The sequence below is a fragment of the Phaethon aethereus genome, assembly GCF_964289735.1.
Source record: "Phaethon aethereus genome assembly, chromosome: 11".
In the NCBI taxonomy this organism is placed as follows: Eukaryota; Metazoa; Chordata; class Aves; order Phaethontiformes; family Phaethontidae; genus Phaethon; species Phaethon aethereus.
The window spans coordinates 13,405,852-13,429,724 of NC_138587.1; the positions used below are offsets into that span (position 1 = coordinate 13,405,852).

General features: G+C 44.0%; 1 protein-coding gene across 1 annotated transcript in view; it reads right to left on the bottom strand.

Annotated features, from left to right (window-relative positions):
* MGLL (monoglyceride lipase) overlaps window positions 1-23,873 on the bottom strand; it is a gene marked incomplete at its 3' end in the record, with an annotated part of 62,088 nt that overhangs the window by 36,190 nt on the left and 2,025 nt on the right. The window contains exon 2 of the mRNA XM_082004597.1: window positions 5,066-5,172. Within this exon, the coding sequence (XP_081860723.1) occupies window positions 5,066-5,172 (107 nt within the window). The remainder of the gene's footprint in view (window positions 1-5,065; window positions 5,173-23,873) is intronic.

A 23,873-nucleotide genomic window follows, 5' to 3' on the forward strand; every position in this document is an offset into this window, starting at 1 on the left:
GCAGCTGGGCTCTGACTCTCCTCCTGCCCTTGCACTCACCATTCCAGCCTGTGAACTGTAACAGCATTTTCCACTCCCCCATGACACTTGTGTGTGGGAAACACTCTCGTTTTGTACGACTGCAGATGTCTCTGCCTGCCAGCCATGCTACCCTACTCTGGGAGCTCTGCCTACAGCGTACAGCAGGTTCAGGACCTGTATTTATGCATGGGGCTGGGCAGCACTATGAATTTCTGCTGGGAGAACAACTTTCATCACTTCAGAAAAAGCCCAAAAGAGGATGTGCTAATACAGGTACACAGCGAGTGCCATATTCTCTTTCCGAGCCAAGGAGAGCATCTGTCTAAGGATGAGCGCATCAGTAGCAGTCCAACCGCTCAGAGCATGGCCGCTGGGGTGGCTCCGCTGGTGCAGCTTCGTGTGCAAGCACATCCCAGTTCTGTGTGAGGTTCCTCCTGCTGCGGGGGGCATGAGTGGGAACAGGATTCATGGGGACAACACTCATTGTGCACTCGCAAACACTAATGTGTCCGTACCTGTGGTTATTTCCAGTAGTGCACAGGGAAGATTTTATTTCCCAACAATGTTCATGCATTATGCTGAAGGCCAGGAGCCCTTCACTGGAATAAGAAAATAAATAAAAATGCCCACAACCCATTGTAGGCCTTCTATCAAAGGAAATGCCAACAATGAGTGCCATTCTTTCCTATGCCTCTGCAGAAAAGCAGTTTCAACTCTTCCTGCTCTAGTGAAGTAGACTCAATCGGAGGAAGCAGAAAGAGAACAGGTTGCTACGGGTAAGCGGGCCCACACCCAGCCTTGCTAACAGTCACCAAGGAAGAGTCATGCTGTTCTGCGAGTAGACCAGCCCCGAACAGCGCTTGCCAAGGCTTTCCTGACTCCATCCCTGGAGATCCCCCAAAGCCTGCCTGATCACGTCATCAGGGAGCGCGGCTCTCCAGGAACAGTCCCTCATGTTGGTCTGCATGAGCTGTTGCTTCTTACTTGCAGTGCCACCCTAATCCTCGCTCTTATTAATGGTGACATCCTTCATAGTCATTTCCCTCCTCCCAGTTTGACCACGTTTAGGCCTTTTTAACCTTTCTGTGTAGATCAATCCTGCCCAATGCTATGAATAAATAAAAGCCTTCTGTTCTCGTCAACAAAATGGTCTTTTAACAGTTGCAAGAACAACGTAGCAATCACTTGGAAAACAAAACAAAACAAAACCAGCTAATATTTGATGCATTTAAAAATCTCTGCTTCAGCTATTTTCTACATTTTAGAAATAAGTGCTTTGTTAAATAAAGAAAACAGTGAGAAAATTAGTGGGGAGCACAAGCAGCAGTAGGTGCCTGAGAGGGACCTGCTAACCCATCAGAAATGCTCACCACACACAAAGTAGCAGCGGGGCTGAAAAAGAAAGCTGAACTTTCCGTTAGAAACATCTAAGGAATATGAATAAGCTGTTAGAGCTGCAACTTTCTCTCTGCTTTGATCTGACTTTACACATAACTCGAGAGTGGGAAATTCAACGGCTTCAAAGAAGGTCAAAGAGCTGGAGGTCTCCATGTGCCAGGACAGGTAGAGGGTTTATACCATCTGGAGAGAGAGAGCTTGGAAGGACAGTCCTCAAGCAAATCTAAGGACTAGGAACTGCTGGCGGGTTAGGGATGAGTATTTCACCTTCCTTATCTTCATGTAAGACAGCCACATTACCCATAAGAAGCATCCGCAAGTCCAAGTGAAAAAGAGGGTCAGTGCCACTATGGTTAAAAAGCGTAAGAGAGAAGTAAATACATTTTTGTGGCCCTTGCATCCTGGAAATGCCTTTGTAACTGGTATTAGTTGACATGTACTTTTGAACATGAAATTGCAGTTGTTCTGGACTCTGACCATGTAATGCAACCACAGAGAATAAGATCTCAGCAAATGACATGTTACAGGAAGAGAGATGAGGATAGCTGGAACATCATGTGCTTTACCAACTGAAATTGTTTGATATGAGAAAACAAAGCCACATTCTCTATCCTTTATTCTCATTTTTCTTGGCTCTCAACTTTACAGATCCCTAAAAATACTGCATTATAACTAAAGGAGCTGCAACTGTGATTGATGGAAGAATTACAGTATCACTCCAGTTTGATAAATCTCCCATGGGTATTCCTTCGAAGATGGCTTTCCTAAATTGATTGCCAATAACCTAATATGTTTGTCTGTCTCTTTTTTTCCTCTCATCAGAATATTGCCATAATAAAGTAATAGTAATATAGAAAGGTAATTGAAAAAGTGAGATGTCATTTCAAAATATCTAAAGCTTGCAGAAATGCACAGCAAGGTCACCCCAGCAGCCTTAACTCTGCCCTCATGAAGCTGCACACCAAGTAAACCCAGAAATCATGGGAAATGGTTATTTGCCTATTAAAAACACCATATAAGAAACCACAGGAAAAAAATTCTGTATTGCAAAGAAATACCATTTTCCTCTTTCATGGGAATGATTTAAAACAAAGCAATTTAATAATATTACATGTAAGGTAGGATTAAGAGGTCTTCTGGAATTAAATTTTCACCACCACCATGGAAGATTTCTAATATCTACCTATGATGTCCAGTGGTCTTGGGATTACTACAAAATACCCCAAAGAGTAAGCGTACAAATCCTGACATACTAAGAGAACTGATCCAGTGCTACCTTATACGGGGCAATATTAAGACACAACTTTGGGTGAATACTGTTACTCTGTGAAGCGCCAACCTTTTGGCTGAAGACTTGCATAACAGGAAACAGTGGTGCAGAGCAGCCTTCGGCAAGATTTAGAGCCAGTGCGTAAGCTCCTACAGACTCAGCAATATAAATGAAAATTATTTTTCCTTCTTTTGACTGAAGGATAGACACAATATAAATCAGTCAAGTCATGCATACTACAGCCCTAGTAACTTCCCAACTCATTTGGGAAATCATGGTAGCCATGCTGTGGAACTGCATTAATAATCTCAAGGATAATCTGCCTATACTGGGAATGTTATCCATGAGAATAGCAGAACCGGAACAAATGTTCAGATCAGGAAATCTACGCCAAGCTCATAAGACTAAGAGCCGCTGTAAGGGATGAGGAACAGAAAGCAATTATTTTGCTAACAGAATTGAATAATTAATATTACCCAAAGATATCCAAAGGATGGGACGCAAAGGGGGAACACACTGTTGAAGTAACTTGGGATACATAAAATGGTGGAGGAAAGCTATAAACTTCCCGGTCTGATCTGTGCAAATTTGGCAATGGAGATGTTTATGCCCTTCAGCTCTCGCTGGCATTCAGCTCAGGCTGTAACCTGTATTCCATCAAACAAAATTTATCCTCACCGCTTACCTCTTTAGGTGCAAAGATTATTTTACAGAGCCTAAAATATGTTGATTGTCATTCTAACTTACAGTGAATCTAGGCTCAGTTAAAGTAGTTCTTTGTGTAACACAACTGTGTTTCCATTGTTCTGCTTTTGGGTTCCTCTTTATCCTCACCCTATTGCTGATGAAAAAAACCCAAACTGAATTTACCAAGAAAACTGTAGGTTTGACAGGGAGAATGAAGTTGTTTGTTAACTGCCCTGAGCAACCAGATTTGTACTAATTGAAGTGAACTAATTACTCCAGCAATTATAGAAAAAAAACCCCCACAAACTATTTATGCTTCTCCAGTCAAAAAGATATTCAAAGAAACAGAGAGCAAGTAACCGCCTCATTATACAGCACAGAGCATGCCTGACCAGAACCTTCACCCCAAAGGCCCTTCTCCATCAACAGAAGAGGCATCCTCCCCATCAAATCCATGCAATAAATGTAATGTTTTACCATTTCTTCTAGGTTTGTTGCTTCAAATATTGTTATTTTAACTCTACTTCTTAAAACCTTTATCAAGTTTTAAGGAAATGAGGACCTAAGGCATGATGTTAAGCACGCACCGTGAGCAACTGCAGTCTCTCGTAGGCCCACTAACTCTCGTAGGCCCAGTGGCTCTGGACAAAATGCTGGTGTGTCCTGGAGTTCAGTAACTTTTTGTATATATTGTCTGTGGTCTGCTGACAGCAGCTGCAGGGTAGACAGAACGTGGCCTGCTCCGTTGCCTTTCTCATGAACTTTACGTCATACAGATAAACAGAGAGGAATGGGGACACTTTCTCCTAGGATTACTGCAGGCTCCTGCTAGCCTGCACCCAACTCAGAAGGAAGTACATAGACATGAATGAATCAACACTTGGAAATATTGCACCTATATAGGGAGAAAGAGGCTCATGTGGTCAGCACTGATACTTCTGTACAGGTCAATTGTCTTTGTAAAGCCAACCCTGATTATGGCATGTGATCAGTGGTCCAGAAAAATCACATTGGTTATTTGTTTTCCTTGTAAGCTGTCCTGAGGACTGGGTGTTCTCTTTTTCAGGCTGGGACAGTAAGTCTACGTGGCACAGCATTGCCCAGACCTACCGGCTGAGGGCTGAGCTGGTGTTGCTGTTATCACAGCTTTGCATGCACTCGAGCTACTTTCTCGTCAGAGCTGAGGTGTGTACAGCCAGCTCTGGCATCTCTGCTGGACTATGGAGATGGGTCTGTGATGTCTCCATGCCTCTCCATGTCCCAAGGGTTCAGCTGTCTAGCTGTGTTGGTATGTGAAAGCTATGCTGTCATTTCATGCATCCCCTCTGGGACCATTTAGGACTTCAACCACGAATCCAGCAGAAATGGCTCCTAGTCCCACTCCCACGGTGGACAATACTTTTTCACCCCCGCAAGAGACAGGTGAAAGAAATAATCTCTTACAGAGAAGTCAGAATAGCACCAGCAGTAATGTCAAGGACAAGGCTGAGGAAAACTCAAGGTAAACAGGGATAGCTTTTGACAAATTCAATATGCAGATTTTACAAAGCAACAGAAGATCCCTTTCTCATTTATGCCAAGGTGTAAATATTTTATGGATTTTTCTCTCACTGCTGAGTAGCTTTAATGGCATTTACTTCAGTAAAGTCCTGAGCTGCTGTAAATCAAGTACTGTTTTAGGCTACTCACCATGGTCATGGGCAAAAACAAACAAGTTAAGTCCTGTCAGCCTCTGGGCCAAGTCATCGTAACGGCCGCAGTGTTCCCCAGCGCCATGAGCGATAAACACGAGGGCCCTAAATGGAGCATTAAGGTATAAATCATTAACTTGGCAATCAACCCACAAAGGCTTCAGAGCTGCAAGTAAAAACAGCATATTCAATTTCGCAACAGCATTTCAGACATCAGCAAATGTACGGCAAGTATATAATGGCTGAGGTGGGTTTGAACAGAGGGGAAACGATTGCCATCCTGACCTGCCGCTGACCTGGTCTTCACCAGGTGGTAGTCGGACTGACCACGTGGAAGTCAGCTGCTCGTGGGACAGACACTGCTCTTTCCCATTTGTCTGTCGCCACGGTCTGTTGCAAGTTGAAGATACAAATGGGCATCAGCATCAATCCTTGAGCTGGATAACTCTGTCTTGGGCTTGAGGCGTCTACACTGCTCCTACAGTGTAAGTGTTGGCATTGATTTATTTTGGGGATTGGTGTTTCGCTGTGGTTTCAAATACAAATACTGTCCTTAACTTTATAACTTGCAACATTGTCTGATGCTCCAGAGCACTCTTAAAGGTGAAATTTCAGCTAAAGAATAGGTCTCAAGCAGAGTCCAGAACTTTGGTTGGAGTTTGGAATTTTATCTTTTGACCCAAATTCTGGTAATTTTACCATTCCAGTTTCTGCCCCAATACGGTTGCTTTACTTTGGTGATTAAAGTGACTCTTAGATAGCCACCATACGACTACAGACAGGGGTCATAAAAAACCCCAGTCTAGTAGACACTTCTTTTTGAAAGACATGCAAACACTTATCTTTGAAGATTCCTAGTTTAACAATGATACTTTACTTTTACTGGAATGGCACCAAGTGAGAGTGGCGGAAGCTGAATGAATCTTCCCAGGGTTTTTACTGGGCAAAGTTTGTATAGAATTAGACTAGAACTAGAGCAGAAGCAGCAATGAAATTACAGAAGCTTTGCTGAATTCAACAAGTGACTATTTAAAATCCAGCTTTAGCAACACAAACATAACCTGTTTGTTTAAAAGTACCATCTGTCATTGCAACATCATCAACCACAAAACAGTTTGAAGGCTACAAGTTAGACATTTTCAGTACATTAACAGTGAAATATTAAATGAACTGACAACACAAAATGACAGCAGTTTACAGCTAGTGAATTCCTCAACTTTATTTTGATTGAGGTTTTGAATATCTTTTTAGACAGCGTATTCACTGCAATAAACTGCTTTGATCTTAATATATTTAAACTTAAAAAATATGTTGAATAATGTAGAAACTCCTGCTCTTTGATTAGCACCTGCTTCAAAGTATTTGCTCATGCTAGACAACTTGAAAGAGCATCCATCGAAACCAGAAGGATTTTGCAGAGCACACTGCAAAACCAGCAATGCAAAGATGCTCTGGTATCTGTCTAATACTAATTAGCAAGGGTGAGGTTAGGTCATGTAGCATATTTGACTTGCTATGCCTTACAAGTGTTCTTTAGTATCACTGAAGGTTTCAAACCGATGTGTGTAGAGCAGTCATTTCTTCCTTTGTCACCTTCCCCAGTCAATAGATTTGTCAAGTTATCAATGCACTTGCCAGACAGTCTGATTTTCAGAGTCCAGGGTCTATTATTACAGCTTCAAAAACTGAAGAAATGGAGACACTGCTCATTCCACAGTGGAGAATATTAACTTTCTGCAGCAGAGGCATCGTGGCTTTATGTGTCCCACCTCTCCTAGACGCAGGCTGCCCAGCAGAGACACCGTGGCCAGTGCTGGAAGAGCGAGTCATTGTTCTATACATGCCCCTGAAAACTGGAGGCACCATCCAAATGCTTCTGCCTCCACCTACACGTAATGGCCTGGTACCTCAGCCTTGGTCCCAAGTCACCTAAAGAGACACCACAGTCCCCGAGTCTGGGGCTGGCAGACCTGCCAAACGTTCAGAAATGCGGTGGGGGGCACGGGGGGTGAAGCAAAGCCAGGCTGTTAACCCGCAGGCTCTGGACCCTGCGGTACAGCAAGCAGTGGCACCGTGTGCACAGGACACCGATGCAGAAACTAAGGAAATGTGAGAGAAAATTCCTGTGTACCCACCGCCTCGGTATCCAACAGACTCAACCAGGTTAAGTCTCTCTGCTGTACACCTCCTATTACCTGGCTCTTGACAGCTTCCCTGCTCAGTGTCTTACTGAAGCCCCCAGTTACTCTTTAGAGGACCTTTTTCTGCTGACTAGGCACAGAGATTAAGGTGCAGCTTGGCTGACTGAATACAGCCCTTCATTTCTCAGAGAAATATTATTTGAATGTATGCACCGAAATGCATCAAGTGAATGAAACCTAATGGGAAGCTGGCAAAGAGATCTCTGCCAGGAAATTCTTGCTGTTATTTCATCCCCCCTGAGAGCAAAGCCCTAATTTTGCTTTCATTCACACTGATGCAGCACCATGACTTTGCCTGACAGCATCCTGCTAGATGCTCAGCCCCCTCATCTTCTGTGAAGCTACTGAGAAAAGAAAAAAGCTCAATGCTTCAGAGAGGCAAGGTGTTCCTTCAATCTCTCCTCTCTTCTAGCACGACGATTGCCAGGCGTTGCAGAACTGAGCCTTTGGACACCACAGGCAAGAGACCTGGTTATTATTTGTCTGCTAAATACTGAATAAAATTCCTGAGACTGTTTGAGTCTTAAAAGCCCTAATGGCAGTAGCTGTTGAGAAGACTTAGATACTTTTGAAAGTTTTGTCATATCAATAGTCATAAACAAGGAGTAAAATTTCAAATTGTTATGTCAAAACAGAAGTAGCTCGTTTTGTTGTTCAACAAAAAGTGAGAGTGGCTTTACTGACTGAAAACTAGGTCACGTCTACACAGCTCTTTAGGTCCAGCTTTTGGGTCTAAGCACACGGGCCACACGTTAAACACAACAGCTTGAAAAACTGGAATTAGTAATGAGTATCATCCGAGCAAGGATTGAAGGATTTGGCTTTCACCTAATCTCCCATTTTCCATTACAAAACAAGTTTAGATTTGGCAAATAATACCCGAAGGCAGTATAACAAATACATGGTTCAACATATTTTCACTAGCAAGCTGGCATGAAAATACAGTGAGCTATTAGATTGACTGACAGCAGTTCTTTACTTTTTGTAAACATTTCTGCAGACACCCCTGCTCTCGAATCACAACCTGCTCTTTCCTACTGCAATGGCTGGAATAACAGAATATCAGAGACTGCTTTCAACACAGTCGCTTAAAATTAATACAGAAACCCTGCAGGCTCTAAGATTTTGTAGGGCTGTAGTGCCTCTGTAGGTGACCTCAATGGCAGTTTTGTTTAAACAAGGTTTGTGTATTGGCCATGTATCAAATTGATCGGGGGGATGGAGCACCTCTCCTGTGAAGACAGGTTGAGAGAGTTGGGGTTGCTCAGCCTGGAGAAGAGAAGGCTCCAAGGAGACCTTATAGCAGCCTTCCAGTACCTGAAGGTGGCCTACAAGAAAGCCCGAGAGGGACTTTTTACAAGGGCAGGTAGTGATAGGACAAGGGGTAATGGCTTTAAACTGAAAGATAGTAGACTTAGATTAGATATAGGGAAGAATCTCTTCTTATATAGGTGGTGAGCCACTGGAGCAGGTTGCCCAGAGAAGTTGTGGATGCCACATCCCTGGAAGCGTTCAAGGCCAGGCTGGATGGGGCTTTGAGCAACCTAGTCTCGTGGAAGGTGTCCCTGCCCATAGCAGTGGGGTGGGAACCAGATGATCTTTAAGGCCCTTTTCAACCCAAACCATTCTATGATTCTATGATCCTGGGGAGAGGTTGCTTCACGTCCAGCTCTTGCAAATGCACTGGTGAAATCCCTGGTAAATGTGCACATCTGAGGTAGAAAACACTGTGCAAAGCCTGCAAAGCTTTCTGTTGGAGACCGACCTGTGCCCGAACCCATGCTAACTCCAGTCTCTCTAACCACAGGCAGGGAAACCTGATGTATCTTTAGATACTTCAGCTGGCTTTGTCTGGTGGAACTGTAACTGCTGAACATCTCAAAATAGCATTGCTTTGGCATCTGCTCAAGAAAGCACCTAATCGCACAACAGCACAATTTCCCCACACTCTGCAGGCGTGTCTCCACACAAAGCCACAGTGTGAGCTGCAGCATGAGTAAGCATCCACGTGCTAGCTCTCACCTAACTAGTTCAACAACAATTAGGGCTATTAAAGGAAATCAGTTTATTGACTGCTGTTTACAAAAACAACAGACAGTTTTCATGGATCCCTGCCCTTCCCATAGCCTTCACCTCCTCCTCCCTCCCCACTGCAGGTTTCTGCCTCCTGGGACTGCACAGCTTGACAAACAGATGCAGTAACTTACTACAACAAGAGGGCAGGACAATATTTGTGTTTTACTGTTCAAATCAACTACTGGCTGTGTTTACTTATCTCCCGTTAGGAGGTGATGGTATCATAGAATCATAGAATAGTTTGGGTTGGAAGGGACCTTTAAAGGCCATCTAGTCCAACCCCCCTGCAGTGAGCAGGGACATCTTCAACTAGATCAGGTTGCTCAGAGCTCCGTCCAACCCAACCTTGAACACTTCCAGGGACGGGGCATCTACCAACTCTCTGGGCGACCAGGGCCACTGTTTCACCACCCTCCTCATAAAAAAATTCTTCCTTATATCTAGTCTGAATCTACCCTCTTTTAGTTTAAAACCAGAGGGTAGATTCGCTAGTACATACCAGTGCCCAGTCCCTGCTCCCACATCTCCACTGCGCTGGTCACCCGTGACTGGTAGCAGTCCCTCCTGGTCGCAGCTGCAGCTTGCTAAGCAAGCAATGCACAGCGATGCCGTGCGGGCAGTCGGTGCAAGGCACGTGCAAACATCCTTCCCCGAACCAGGGAGGTTGGGAGTGTTAGAGGCCAGGCTGCAACGCAAAGTCGGTGTGCACAAACCCATATGAACACATTATCTCCCTGTCTCACCTCTCGGAGAGGTCAGCAGCTGATGTAAGCTCTAGCTGTTTGCAGCCCTTCCATATTTCTCACTGAAACTTCACACCGCTGATGTCTCGCTTCCTGGCTGAGGAGCAGCTTTGCGGGGCAGGGATTCAGCTTTAGGTGCAAGAGCACAATCAGTTTTAGAGGATCCCACCTTCTTTATTGCTGCGCACGTGTTGCCACCTCTGCCCCCTTTGCCGTGCCAGTACGATTGTTTAGAGATGCAATTCCACAGTCAACTGCAGAGAAAATAAACAGCAGCACCGGGCTTACACAAATGAGCTAGAGCCCTCTTAACCAGGGCTCTGCTGTTAGAAGAAAGATACCTTGGAACGACACTCGGAAAGCTGCTGCTGTGCTACGAAATCTGGCAGACCAGAAACACAACTCAGGGCTTGGGTCCTGCTGGGCGTAAGACCCACGTTCTTGCTTCATTTTCAACAAAAATCTTGTTGAAACTGAACTAGACAAGGAAGGTTGTGAGCGGGATGGTATGATTTTAACATCTTGTGTCCTCTTGGGACAGAGGGACTTCTGTGGGACCCTGTGCATGCTCTTTTATTGCCAGAAAATAACCCAAAACACTGGGACTAGACCAAAGAGCTGAAGACAAGCTTCCTATGACTACATATATGAAAAATGCAATCTTTTCCACCCCATTCATAAGCACTCCTCTTCAGAACAATATTTAAGTACTTGCTTAACCTCAGGAAACTTTCTTCAACTCATAAAAGTCAGTAGGACTTACAAAGTACAAGATAAAAGTTAAAAGAGGATTTATAAATGCTGTCTTGAATAAGGACTGATTTAATCACATGCAGATGTGATTTCCTGAATCAAGCCCTTGCAACTTAAGCTAATACCATGTTATTCTACGCGAGGCAACTACGCTTTCAATTTGGTATTATGTATGTTGTTACCAGAACCAGATCAGCTCTAACAAAGAACATCTGACTTGAGTGGTTTTGAACACTTGACACTAAATTCCTAAAGTAATTTTAAAAAACTGACAGGAAAGCTCTGAGTTAGCCAGGCTGCCAGAAAAATGACTGGCTTACTGAAATTAAGTATTACATTTTGTTGTGTTGTTTGAGCTGATTTATCAGTTCCTTTGTAGCTGGCATCAGCCTGAGTCTTAGAACCACAGTTAACAATTAACCTTTCACTAGTGGTATTTTTGGACGAGCAACTGGATAGTTGCTCACAGACCTTTTTAACTTACTAAAAATGTAATGTCATGTATATATATTTTGCTTCCAAAGTATATTATAATGGAAAATCAATTAAAGGTATGCATTCTTCTGTTAGCTAGGTTAGTGGTCCTTGCCGATTACAAAAATTGGTTATCTTTCACATAATAAGATTATGCATTAAGCAGTTTGTAACTTTGTTGAGCTTTAACTGTCATTCCAATTTTCTACCCTTGGCATTTCGTTAACTATTACCTTTTTAACAAAAATTTCCAGCTAACCATTTCCAAGAACACGTAATGAAGAACAAATTGGTTTGTTCACTGTAACAGACGTTGGTGACCTTTTCTCTGGGGGCCTCTCGAGCCTCTTGCTTTGGGTGTAAGACCTGAAGTTTGGAAGAGGGATGTCTGTATCTGCTTTTTGAGTCAGCTTTTGCACTTTTTTTTTTCCCTGAGGTGATTCGTGTCCCAAAGCAACCCTGACAAAACTTATGGGCAGGGATTACAAAGAGTTATGGCAATTTCTCTGGTGTTGTGCGTGCTCGTGACCTACACAGTTAGCCAAGAGTTCAGCCTGGTGACTCTGGTTAGACAGGAAAATTTATGGTGGCGTCAGGTGTGTCCTTTCATGCCGTCCTTCTGTCTCTAAGAAACAGGCAGAGTTATGTCCCTCTGAAGGCATAAGAGGCAATGACTTTGCTCCCAATTCCAAGCCATGTTTCAAGGAGGCATTACACCCAAGAGCTTTGCTTGCTCTCTTGCTCAGTTTTCTGGAGAAATGTATTCTTAGCCTCTGCTCTACTGGTCCATATATGCTCAGTTTTGCCATGTAGGTCCACAATCTGGGTAGTCACCCCTTTTTTCAGCCATCACTAGTGTTGAACAATGTTATGCTAAACTAGCAGTTCTGCTGCTGCTTTTCCCAACTGAGGGTAAAGAGCAAGTCAGAATAGCAATAGCCTGGAGTCAAGTCTCTATCAACCTTCTCTCAATATCACAGCCAGTGTAGCATCAGCATGGATATCTCACAGAGCTCCAAATCTGGAGGAATTCACCTCTTCCAGATAGACTGAGGAAAGTAGTAGTTCAAGACTGTAGCAGTTTAACCTATGAAAAACTTTTGAGCACCACAGAATACATCAAAGGGCCGTGCACTATGCTCACACTACATAATTTCTGTTTGATTTTATAGGGCTTGTGGGGATTTAGGATTCTGTACATTTGTGTTTGATGTGGTTTGGTCTAGTCTAGTAGAACCAGTAGCTTCATTCTTGCCTGGATCCTAAACCGGCAATTAAAAAATAAACCCCTCCAGCAAACTCTGCTTCCTTTTACTCAGCTTGGAAGCTCCTGTTCAAGCCTGCCCAGAGGGGCTACTGTTAGTTTGGGCTGCATGTCTGCAAGCCTGGTCTCATCGTACATCTAAAAATTGCTACAATTCCTCACCAGCGCAGAGTTAGGAGGACATCTGAGAACTGGCATGACCTCCAGAAGGAGTAACATGGGCAAATTATTCAACAACACCCGAAAGTGCAGACACCATAAATCAACAGAGCAGAGACTGGGTAGTACAGATATATTTCAAAATGAAAGGTTCAACAGGATCTAGCTAGACCCAGCACAAAACAATGTGGAGAAATGGCTTACACTGATTTATTGTAGCAAGCCCTCGCCGAGAATAACTCAGGAGCAGCCTAATACAGGGAAAAGAGATGAAGGAAACTTCAGGTGGGGGTGGGAGGGAAGGAATTATTGGAACCTTGCAACTGCATAGCTCTGGACAAATCTGCAAAGTTAACATTTGAGACCAGCTGTATTTTGTTTCAAGGAAACTTTGAAGTAGTATATTACGGGACACAAGGCTGAGATCAGAGGTGAAATGCATGGCGTGTAGCTTAAAATGCATGGGCTGGATCTTCCCACACCTTTCTTGGATAAAACTGAGGAGAAGGCATTCTAGGGTTACATGGACTGCCTCGGGGAGACACTCCTCCACTTTGATAGCAGAGATGGGATTTTCCTCAGCAGAACTGGCTGCCAGACCTGCTGCTCTGAAGCTGCAAGACACTCTGCAAGCTCAGAATCTGCAAGCTCAGGGTTTGGGAGCTGCGCTGTCCTCTTGCTGCTGCCCCCCTACAGAGCACAGGGATACTTGAAAGAAGGAAGAATTACGACTTCTTTTTCCAAGGAGGCAAGGTGTAGGCATTGCTTACACACACAGGACCGAGGAATGGATGACTTGGGGGGAGCCTGGGCAGAACTGCCCCCAGGCCTGGCTGGGAGTAAGGCTGGAACTGAGCATCCCGGTTGTACACTTTGTTCTGCTTCAGCCGTTCTCTCGTACAAGGGCTACAAGAGAGATAAAATGAAGGTCGTATCTCCCAAGGGGAGCTACAAGGATGAGTGCACAAAGCAGTCAGTATCTTTCTAAGAAAACTGTGCCAGTCATTATTTAAACAGAAGACATCAGCTGCAAAATTTAAGTTGATCTGAAATCACACCCAGAATTTTTAGATGAGCTTTAAGGTGTGAAGGAAGAATATTCAAAGAAGCAAAAGAGTTTCTGGCATAGATTCCCTTGGAAATCAGGAAAAATAAGATACTTCTTGTGAATTTTATTAAAAATTAATTTTCACTTGGAAGCAAAGCCACTGCAGATGGAAGATGGTTGCAGGACCATGATTCTCAATGGAGAACCAACAAACAGGGAGTAAGAGCAGGAACAGTTTTTGCAGAACTCCTCCTCTTTCATGGACTGGCACTGAACCTCTAATGATTTCCAAAGGGACAAAAATTACAGTTTAGCCGGTCATGTAGCAGTTTCTTCTTGAAATCAAAATGCAGGCACTGCCTGATGAGCCAAAGCCTTGGAAAAGGAAAGGCTTGTGTTAGACAGCAGTAGCTCTGTATCGAGGTGAGGAGTCCTAACTGAGCCTCTGTAGGTTTCAAATGATGGAAATTACTTCACCTACTAAAGGCACCCCTCTGGTTAGGTCCATAAAACTTGGTGACATTTAAGTCCTTAGCAACATGCTTGCTTGCTTAGTTATTTTCAAATGTTTGCTAAGAGATGCTTACAGTTTTGAGACAAATCATAAAGTGGTGCAGAAGACACTACATCAAAATGTTAAGCAGTTTCCTAAAGTCCTCTAACACAAGTCTGCAGACTTTTTCTAACTTAACATTTTTCACAAGGTATTTTTCATGCGGGAGCTGGACATCACTAGTGGTCTGAACCTGGGCTCACCTGAGCCAGGGGTTCTTCACAGTCAGTCTCCCCACAAAATCGATGGTTCTTAAAATTGGGATTGTCCACATTTTAGACGCTAGACATGGCTCTAATCACTTCCAGTCTCAAGCTGTTATTTCAGGGAACTGACGGTACAGACAACTCCTGACAAGCAATACTGGAAAAGTTGTTAAAGGGAGGATTCAGCTCATCATCCTAGCACCTCTGCGGGGAAGAAGCTGAAAAGCGCAAACCTGGTACAAGGGGGTCAGAGCGTTTCCAAGCCATTCCTTGCAATAAAAACTGCACAACTGAAATGCTTTGATGAGGTGTTTCGGCCTCATGTGGGCCAACCTTCACTGGTTTGGAAGAGAGCTGTGAATAAGTAAGGAGCAAGTAAGGGGATGACACTTTACCTGTTCTGTGAACTCAAGATAGTATGATATTATTACTTTTTAATAAAGCACTGACTGTGCAATTCCCAATTGTATGGCAATGGTTTAAAGCAAAACATAAAACCTTAAATCCCTGAAAAACTTAGACCTGGTAGTATGGTTTGTAACCATACAAATTCCACCCGTCACGTGGAACTCTTGATTACTTCCTGCACTGAGTCAATTACCTGTCCTCACTTTTACCTTTCTGACCCAATTTTGTCTGTGGTCCTCTCTGTTGGCAGAGATCTTAATTGGTTATCTTATCTTTAACAAACTGACTAACTCATAACAAGTTCAGATGTCACAGATAACATGAGTCTCCAAATAGCCAATCTTCTTCTGCGTGATTTTCCAAAAGCCAGGGTGGAATTATCCTATAGAGACAGAAACTCAAGGATTGATTTCTTAATCATAAAGCACTTATGTATATTTTAACATACTTTGAGATTAAGGACATTAATTTCCAATGAATAATCCTATCTCGGCACATCCCAGAGCTGCGCTTCAGCCCTGCCCAGCTATGAGAGGCATCTTTGCTGCGAGAGGCTTTACAGGCTCTGTCAAAATCAATATTAGCAGCTATTCCTCTGGGAAATCAGTAATGTCACAGGCAAAGCGTTTGCCAAGGCTTTGAGCATGTTCCAATTAATTTACTATTCCACGTTTGCCATAGACCTGAGGCAAGGGAGAAAGTTTTGTAAGCAGTTATACATGAGACACAGGAATCCTGCTAAGAGAGTGATTGCTGCAACATGTGCTTTAAAGGCTGAAGTGTTTATTCACGTTTTGAAGCAAAGTAAATTTGAACGGTAGATGAGGTGCAATGGTTTACCTATGGACAATTTAATAGTTAACAAATGGATAGAGACTTCTGCCTATGGTTGCCAAAACCAGGTCTGTGTTATTTCTTGGCCGCACTGAGCGCATCTGGATGTCCAAAGACTTCAGCTACGGCAGCCTTCTTTCCTAAAACGCTCTTTCATTTCCAGCAGCAAGGCAGCTTCACCTATGGCGGAGGGGGCTGCCAGGCTAACGTAAATAAGGAACGACTTGCCACGGCTTTTAAACTGTGATTCGCTCTCAGAAAGGGTGACACATAAAAGCTTTAAACTCCAAAATGTGAATGGGGACCTGACCAACGTGGGGCGCAACTACTAAAATAAGGATGAGTGGTAACAATAAAATAAGAGTATTGAGTTAGATAAATCCTTGGCTGCAATCACTTTAGGTACAACAGGCAAAGAAAGCTAAAGGCATGTGGGATGCCTCTTCTGCAGAAAAGCTTAAAATAGAAAAGGAAATCAATACCATTTACAGTATCTGGCAGTCACTGAACCAAAACATACATGTACACCTACAGCAGAGCAGAAATAACAACATTTATTTAAACCACAAGCTGTTATTCTGCTGCAGGAACGCTGTGTTTTCTCTGGAGCGCTTCGCCAGCAACTGAAAAGCACCACGTATTTCTGGCCGTTTTTAAAAAGCCCCAGCAATATCCAGAGCAAATACTTTCGCTACCACAATTATTAACCCCGCCGCTGCCAGGCTGGCTCCGATTCCTCCGACGGCCAGCGAAGAAAGCGTCAGAGCCGACGTGTGAGCTAGCAGCAGGGAAGATGCTTTGTCTTTCCTTCTGAGTTTCTCTTCTGCCAATTGACAAGACACCGCTTGCTCACGTGCGAGGGGCGCGTCCGTCACAGCCTGCACTGGGAGCGGGACGGGCTCAGCGCAAGGCCACGGCTTCGGAGACACAAAGCTCTGAGACGAGGGCTGAACCGTTGCACGGGCCACGTGTGACGTGGGCAGGAGCCGAGACCTCAGTTCCGCAGCTGTGAGGTGGGGCTCAGCGGTAGGGACGGGGCTCAGGAGCACCGGAGCGTCCCACGCCCGTGCCCCGCGTGGGGCCGAGGGCTGGCGTGGGTGCGCGGGGCGGGAGGGAGGTTTGCTGACTGCAGGCAGAGCTGCGGGGCGGCTCGAGCAGGGACGTGGCTGGAAATGCTCTGGGCGCAGCAAAATGTACGCAAGCCTCGATGCTACATTTAGCTGTGCTGAAGGGCCCGACCGCCTCTCCTAAAGCAACCGCAGGAAGCGTACCTGTGATGGTCAGAGCCCTTAAATGACGCTTCAAAAGATAAATGTATACCTACGTGCAAGAATGACACGTTTCCACTGACTACGTAAAACTAGGGGTTTGGGGGGCAGGAGTAGTGTTTAATAAATCAACATTCCCCAAACACTGAAAGTGGAATTAAATCTAAACAAAGTGAATCTGATGATTGATTTTTTTTTTTCCCATTCCCCAGCTCTGAGAAATGTGACCAGTAAATAAACAGCATAAATAATAACAACAGCTGGTTTTTGTACAACACTCCTCATTCACAAAAGCCAAAGTGCTTTACAAAGGGTGCAACTAGGCTTGCAGAGACGAATGGGACCTCAGGAGGTCCTCTGATCCATTACCCTGTCCCAAGTAAAGAACAACCCTTCCTCCCACTGACACGTAAACTGAGGCACAAGAGGTAAAAAGCCTTTGCCCATGGCAACACAGCGTGCCGGAGGCAAGGATGGACACGCGGCGTGAGGCAAAACCTGACCCTACAGCAATCGGCAGGAGTTTCACAGCAGAGTCAAAAAGTCACCAAGGGTTCCCTGAGCTCCAGCCCCGTGCTACATGCACGGGGCCACAGTGAACCTGGAAAGAAAAAGTCAAATTTTAAAAAGCTTTCTGCCCTAACGAACTTGTGGGCAGCTAATAAGTCAGAGAGATGATCCGTGCATTTTCAGGACAACCTGGGTTGAGATGCTTCGTGCTCCTTGCTAAAATCATTTGCGGAGGGCCAGAGGATGACTGAGTGCTGATTGCTTGAATATCCTTTTGATAAAATGAGATTATGAATGTTGCTCAGAATACAGTTTTTAATACTCCAAATATTGTAGACTAGCTCTCACACAAAATTGAAAAAATTAAGAAAAAGCTTAACCATTAAGTCAGCTAGATGTTATCTCTACAGCAATTTAATTACTTACTGCTTCCTCATCACTCCACATGCCTTTAGCCCAGCAAATTAAGCCACTGCAAATTTCTGGAATTTGACAGTTGAATTTGAAACCTCACTGAGATAGTTTTGAAAAATAAAAGTAAAAAATATGTTGATAAATTATAAAAATAAGCTTGTCTTGCCAGCTGGTGAACTAGCTAACCTGCTGACAGCTACAGCAAATTAAACCAACTTTCTGTTCTAAAAAAGGCCAAAGATTTAAGTTTTATCCTCTCACTGTGCAAGCTTCAAGTTTGATCAAGGAAGAAAGAAAACATGCAGAGAAAGCCCTTTTTATCATAGGTCAGATGGATAGATGGCTGAAAAAGATCATTAATCTTTCTTGCCTACCAAATCTATAGTAGCTTGTACATTTTCTCCTTTACCCATCTATACACAATACTGGAGCAAACGACTACTACCCTCTCACCGCTGAATGGCTTTAGTCCAGTTGTCAATATTTTGTTTCCTTTTTTTCTCTCTCTCTTTTCTTTCTTTTAATGGATTGCTGCTGAAACAATTTACTTGTAGCTGAACACCAGAGAACAACTCATGTATCACTTAGCAGATTTTTAAAAAATCTCTCTTCAAACATCAAGCAGTCTTCAACCACCAAAACCTCAAGGAATAACATATTCTGGCAACTTTCATCTAGGACCCGATTTATATCACTTGCCTGGATGATTACACCCAATTTTAGATGAGGAAGCAAAAGCACAGAGAAATTAATGGTTCGACTCTGTAAATCACTGACCATTGTGTCACTGCCTAATGACTGTCTTGACCATGTGTTTTGCCTCTTCTCTGCTCCTCATTGTCTTCTTCATTCTGTTTTCTGACACTAAATTTTCTAGGTCTAGCAAGCTGCCTTTGCCCTCAGTTAGTATGGGAGGATTCAGAGGCTCCCATCAAGCGAGCGCCTGCCAAGCAGAAATGAAGATAGCTCCTGGCTGGAGAGCAAGTGTCTGTCATGAAGAAGGGGTGTCTCCTTCCTTCCACTGGAAGTACTCATGAAAGTTGGTGTTATTCGAGGTCTTGGGACATTGAAAATAGCTACATGGTTGCTACTGCAAAAATAATTAATCCCTTTGGTCACAAACATACCGCATCTGTCTAGGAGAAACAAACACATTCCCACGTAGAGCACACCCCAAGACCCATCCCCTCCCCTGCTCCTCGCTGTCTGCAGACAGCCCGCAGGAGCATGCTCGGAGGCAGGCAGATCTGACTGGAGTGCTCTGGCCACCAGGACTGCTTCCAGTGGCCGCTCCCTGCCTGTCCCCAGGGCCACACCACTGTCTGGACAGTGAGTCTGGTCAGCTTGGAGATGCCTTCCTGACACCACCACCCAGTGACGCCCCCAGGGCTGGCTGCTTCAGAAGATGTTTGTGATCAGGACTAGTCCAAGGTTGGTATTTGGTATTGTTGTACCAGTACCAGTATTTCTCTTCCTCTTAACATGAGTGAAATTTTATCTGTCTTCACGAAGAAACCCTATAGTTTTAATGATGTTGAAAAACTTTACTTATCCTGGTGCTGCTAATTTCCTTCCTATAGGATAATAAGCCATGCTGATGCAGTGTCAGAATGTCTGCGCTGGTAGAGTCAGGGCAGCGATATATGGGTATAGTCAAGGATATAACTGTGGTGTGATGAGGTAAGGGACCTGCCTAAGCATATCCTACCGAATCTCATGGGCAGGATGCAATATTATCTCCTTAGATACTTAGGAGAATCAGCCATTTGCTGTCAGGGTTGTGTCACATCTCTTGGATAAGGGACAATAGAAGGTTCTTGAACACTGATGGCTGCCATTCAAGTGGAAGCGCATTAGGACAATGGTATGCCTGAACCTAGGGAAGGCAGCTCGGCCAAATGTGTCTGTAGGGACAGCTCTTAGAACAATGCAATTTCCCTAGAAGAACAAAGAGATAAGATGTTCGTCCTGGCTCTGAAAAGCACAAAGCCACAGCAGCTTGAAGGGAACTTGCAAGGAAACACAAGCCAAGTTCTCTGCAACAGGCATCTAGCAAAAAACACCCTCTTCTGGACAGTAAAACTACACCAGCCAACTCTTGTACACGTGTTCATGGTGATCTAAAAGAGCTGCTGTGTGCTCCCAAGGGATCTTCAAGAGTGCTGAAAAAATTGAGGCAAGGAACTGTGTGCAGCTGGTTTTATTATTTTGTCTAAACCTACACATTTCTTGTGCTAGTGAAGTCAAGTCCTCTTGCATCTGGAACCCTGATAAAGTTGATGAGTTCGTCTGCTTCAGCTATTGCGTTGCTGTCAACAAACAACTGGTTTAGAGTGCTCCCATTTTGATGAGATGAAGAAAACTTATGCACCAGAGTCTGAAAGGAGAGCCAGTGCAGGGTCTGCTCAGGACAAAGAGACCTGGAGGGGCAGGCAGGGCTCTAACTGCTGAGTGACCAGCTAGGGGATCCATCGGGGTCACGGTACAGAGCCGGTTCTGATTATCACACTTGTAATCCCATTAAAAGGAAATGAACTATTTGCATGAGAGAAGCAAGGTTTGCTTAGCCTTCAGTCTCTGGGAGAATCATGAGCAGAAATTGAGTTTTACAACACAGTCTCAAGACCATTTACCTTCTTTTTTCCTATTTCTACCTCTACCTCTGATATTCACCATGTTGGACAATACCATTTCCAAGAGTTCATCAGGTGGCACACTGAGAACCAACACTGATTTTGCTTTCTTTGCTGCTGTCTCAGGACCAGGGTGGAATTTCACTGCTTTGAGATTCGTAAAAGAAAACTCCTAAAGCCACCTTGTTCCCACACACCAATGTCACAAAGTTGCACACTTGTGCTCAGAAGCCGATCCTAACGGTGCAATGAGCAAAAGGGACAATTTAATTACAATTGTTATTCCCTTTGTTATTTGCCTTTTTCCTTGGGTTCCGTGGAATAAAAGGCAGATTTGCTGCTGTTGAATGCTCCTGTGGGGACTGAAAAAAATTATCCTACTAAAAAAGCCTGTTGGAAATATCTACAGCAAGAACCAAAGCTGCTCTCCTGTCTGTCAGAGTCACTCTTACGTGAAGCTGGTTTGCTAATTTGCCCATCCTCTGGAAATGGCTAAGAAATCATAAAAGGATGCCCCATTCACAGTGAATAAGACAGTCACATGGAGCAAAGAGAACATATGCATTAAAGGAACACATACATGGCTGGTTAACAGAAGGGAGGCTTTAGAAACTCAGGCAATGGCAATACAGCAAGCAAAGCCTGGAATGTTGATTCGACAATGATAATTGTTATTTCCCTTTTGCAGTGTGTACGATGTGATCAGACACACAGAGGGAGCTGAATTCATCCTACGACAAACTGTGCTGACATAAGTCACTTTGCACAATACAAATTTGGCCTTTGTGCCTTAGTTTGAAGTTGACCTCATTAGTACAAGCAAAAACGTTCTTCCAGAATGACACTGAATTAGAAATTCCTGTAAGTATTCCTAGAGACTAACACCACATAGTATAATTAAAAACATTATAATTAGTGATTTGATTCCCTTTGCTTTGACTTCACTTTGGGTTATTTAGTTATTTACTCATTTTTGGAAGGGTCTGAAAGTCAAATTCAGCTTTGTCATCTGCTCATGCTGAGAGCTGTGCTGTTCTTCTGGAAATGGCATGGAAATGCTGGTAATGAGGTGCCAAAATCAGCAAGCAATATTCACAGTTTAAGGGCTAGTTCAAATATAAAGGCAGTCTGTATTTCTGCACCACAGGCACTTCTGAGAAGTCGTCGGGGAAGAGAGAAATATATTTTCTCCTTACTGGCTTGGTCTTTCATTGCTAACAAGTCAGAATGAATGACAGGCATTTTTCAAAGACTAAAATAATTTTTAAAAGTAAATAGAAAAGCAGGTGCTTTTTGTTTGTTGAATTTTGTATTTTTAATCATACTTGTCAGGTATAGAACTGAAAGAACTCCTACAAAGACACTGTTTACTCAGACAATTGCAACTCCGTTCACTTAAATCATGGTCACGATGTCTAAAGTTGAGCCAACCCATGTTAGTGTACATCAACAATCGACCGTAACATCTGTGACCCACATGTGTCTCAGCTTCAGGCAGCCTCCTCAGGCAGCCCACTTCAGTTGCTGGCAATCACCTAAGTGCACCTAGAGACCACTACATGGAGAGACACACAAGCATCACGCTAACAAGGCACATAATTATTTCTGTTTGACTGACAAGGAAGCTCAAATACAAGGATGTCTGGAACCCACATTTTCAAAAGCATCCTCTAACTGCAAGTGTCTCAAGCTTCAAGTGTCCAACCTAGAGCGGCTGATCTACAGGGACAGAGCTGAGCATCACTTTCTATGTGAAGTCAGTGGTGGCTGCAGACTGTCAGCACCTTTGAAAAACTACTCTGGGACAATAAATCTCACAGGGTTTATTTGAGGTCAAGCAGAGGGCCTGAAAGTGCCCCCGAATGAACTGTTTGTGCTTATCTAGGCAGTGATAGGAACAACTGAAGCATCCAGAAAAGACTACAGGGATATAGAATAGAAAGGAAAAGAAGGTCATCTCTAAACTTCTCCAGGCCCTTTAGGGGCCTCAAAGGAAATTCTTGACTTCTCCTCCCAACTTTCCTTCCCCTTCCTCATCCCACCTCTATTCTTAGCAGCTTTGTCTGAGAGCTGGGAACAGAGCATGGTTTCTTAATGCCTCACCTCCTATTACCTCATATTTTGACTCAGACTCCTCAGGGTGGTGGCATAGGTTTTAACCTTGCATGGAGCCATTGTTTTTGTTTACTTAAAGACTGCTTCCCATTAAGTAGCATTTCCTCAGCTACTGGGACATGCTATAGGCACGAGATCAGTCTAGTTTGGTACCAATTATTTACCTCCTCCAAACAACATTACATGGTCCTGAAAATGCTCTCCCTTGCCCAGATCTTAAGCTTTGCACTCACTAGTGAGTACTCGGTGCCAGAGAGTTGCCTATTTTCATGCTCCACAAATCCTGCTGTTGGCAGGATACATGAAAACGACACCAGAACATACCGCGTTTCGCTCCCTGCTACATTCAACAAGACCACTTAATTACAGCTTAAGACGAAATTGGCTCAACAAGTTGGGCAGCTAGTAGCTGCTGGCCCAGGAAGTCACACCTGCATCGCTGCCAGCAGACAGTGATAGAAGATGACACCCAGTCCCCAGCTCTTCTCTTGGGAGTGACTTCCCACCCGAAAAACAAGTGCGAAATAGTCGCCTTCCTTCCTTAGTCCCATTGCTACCTACTCTATCTACCCCATCTAATCATTATGACATCTGAGTGCCTTTGTGTGTCAGCTTCCTGTGAAGTAATCACCTAAATCTCCCTTCGAAACAAAGCAGACCCTGCTGAGGAACTCACAATAGGTGCCTTTCACTCCCACGACAACCTTGGCCTCGGTGGCACTTAATAACAAAGCTTCCATATGTGCACCGGTATGGGCTGATCAGTCCGACCGACACCACACAGGATCAGAGCCTGGCTATTTGTGAGCACGAAGCAAAAGAGCCTTTACAAAATTTCCCCAGCTTCCTGACAAATCGTGTCTTTAAAAAAAATATGCTACAGCATATTAGTCTGCCACAGCAGACCTTTGTGGACCTGTTTGAGGAGATAAAAGGGACTCACCAGCTCTGAGGGGCTCTGTCTGTCGGTCAGCCCCGCTCTCGGAGACTGCATAGCCATTGTTTGCTCTTCAATCCCAGGCGAGGGCTACTTTTTAATTTTTCCTTTGGCAGATATCCCGTTTTTTACCCTCCCTGGGGTGGGGGGATCAAGGTTGATAAGTTCTATTCTAATAGAAGACAAGTCAACGATAACCTTTGGGCATCT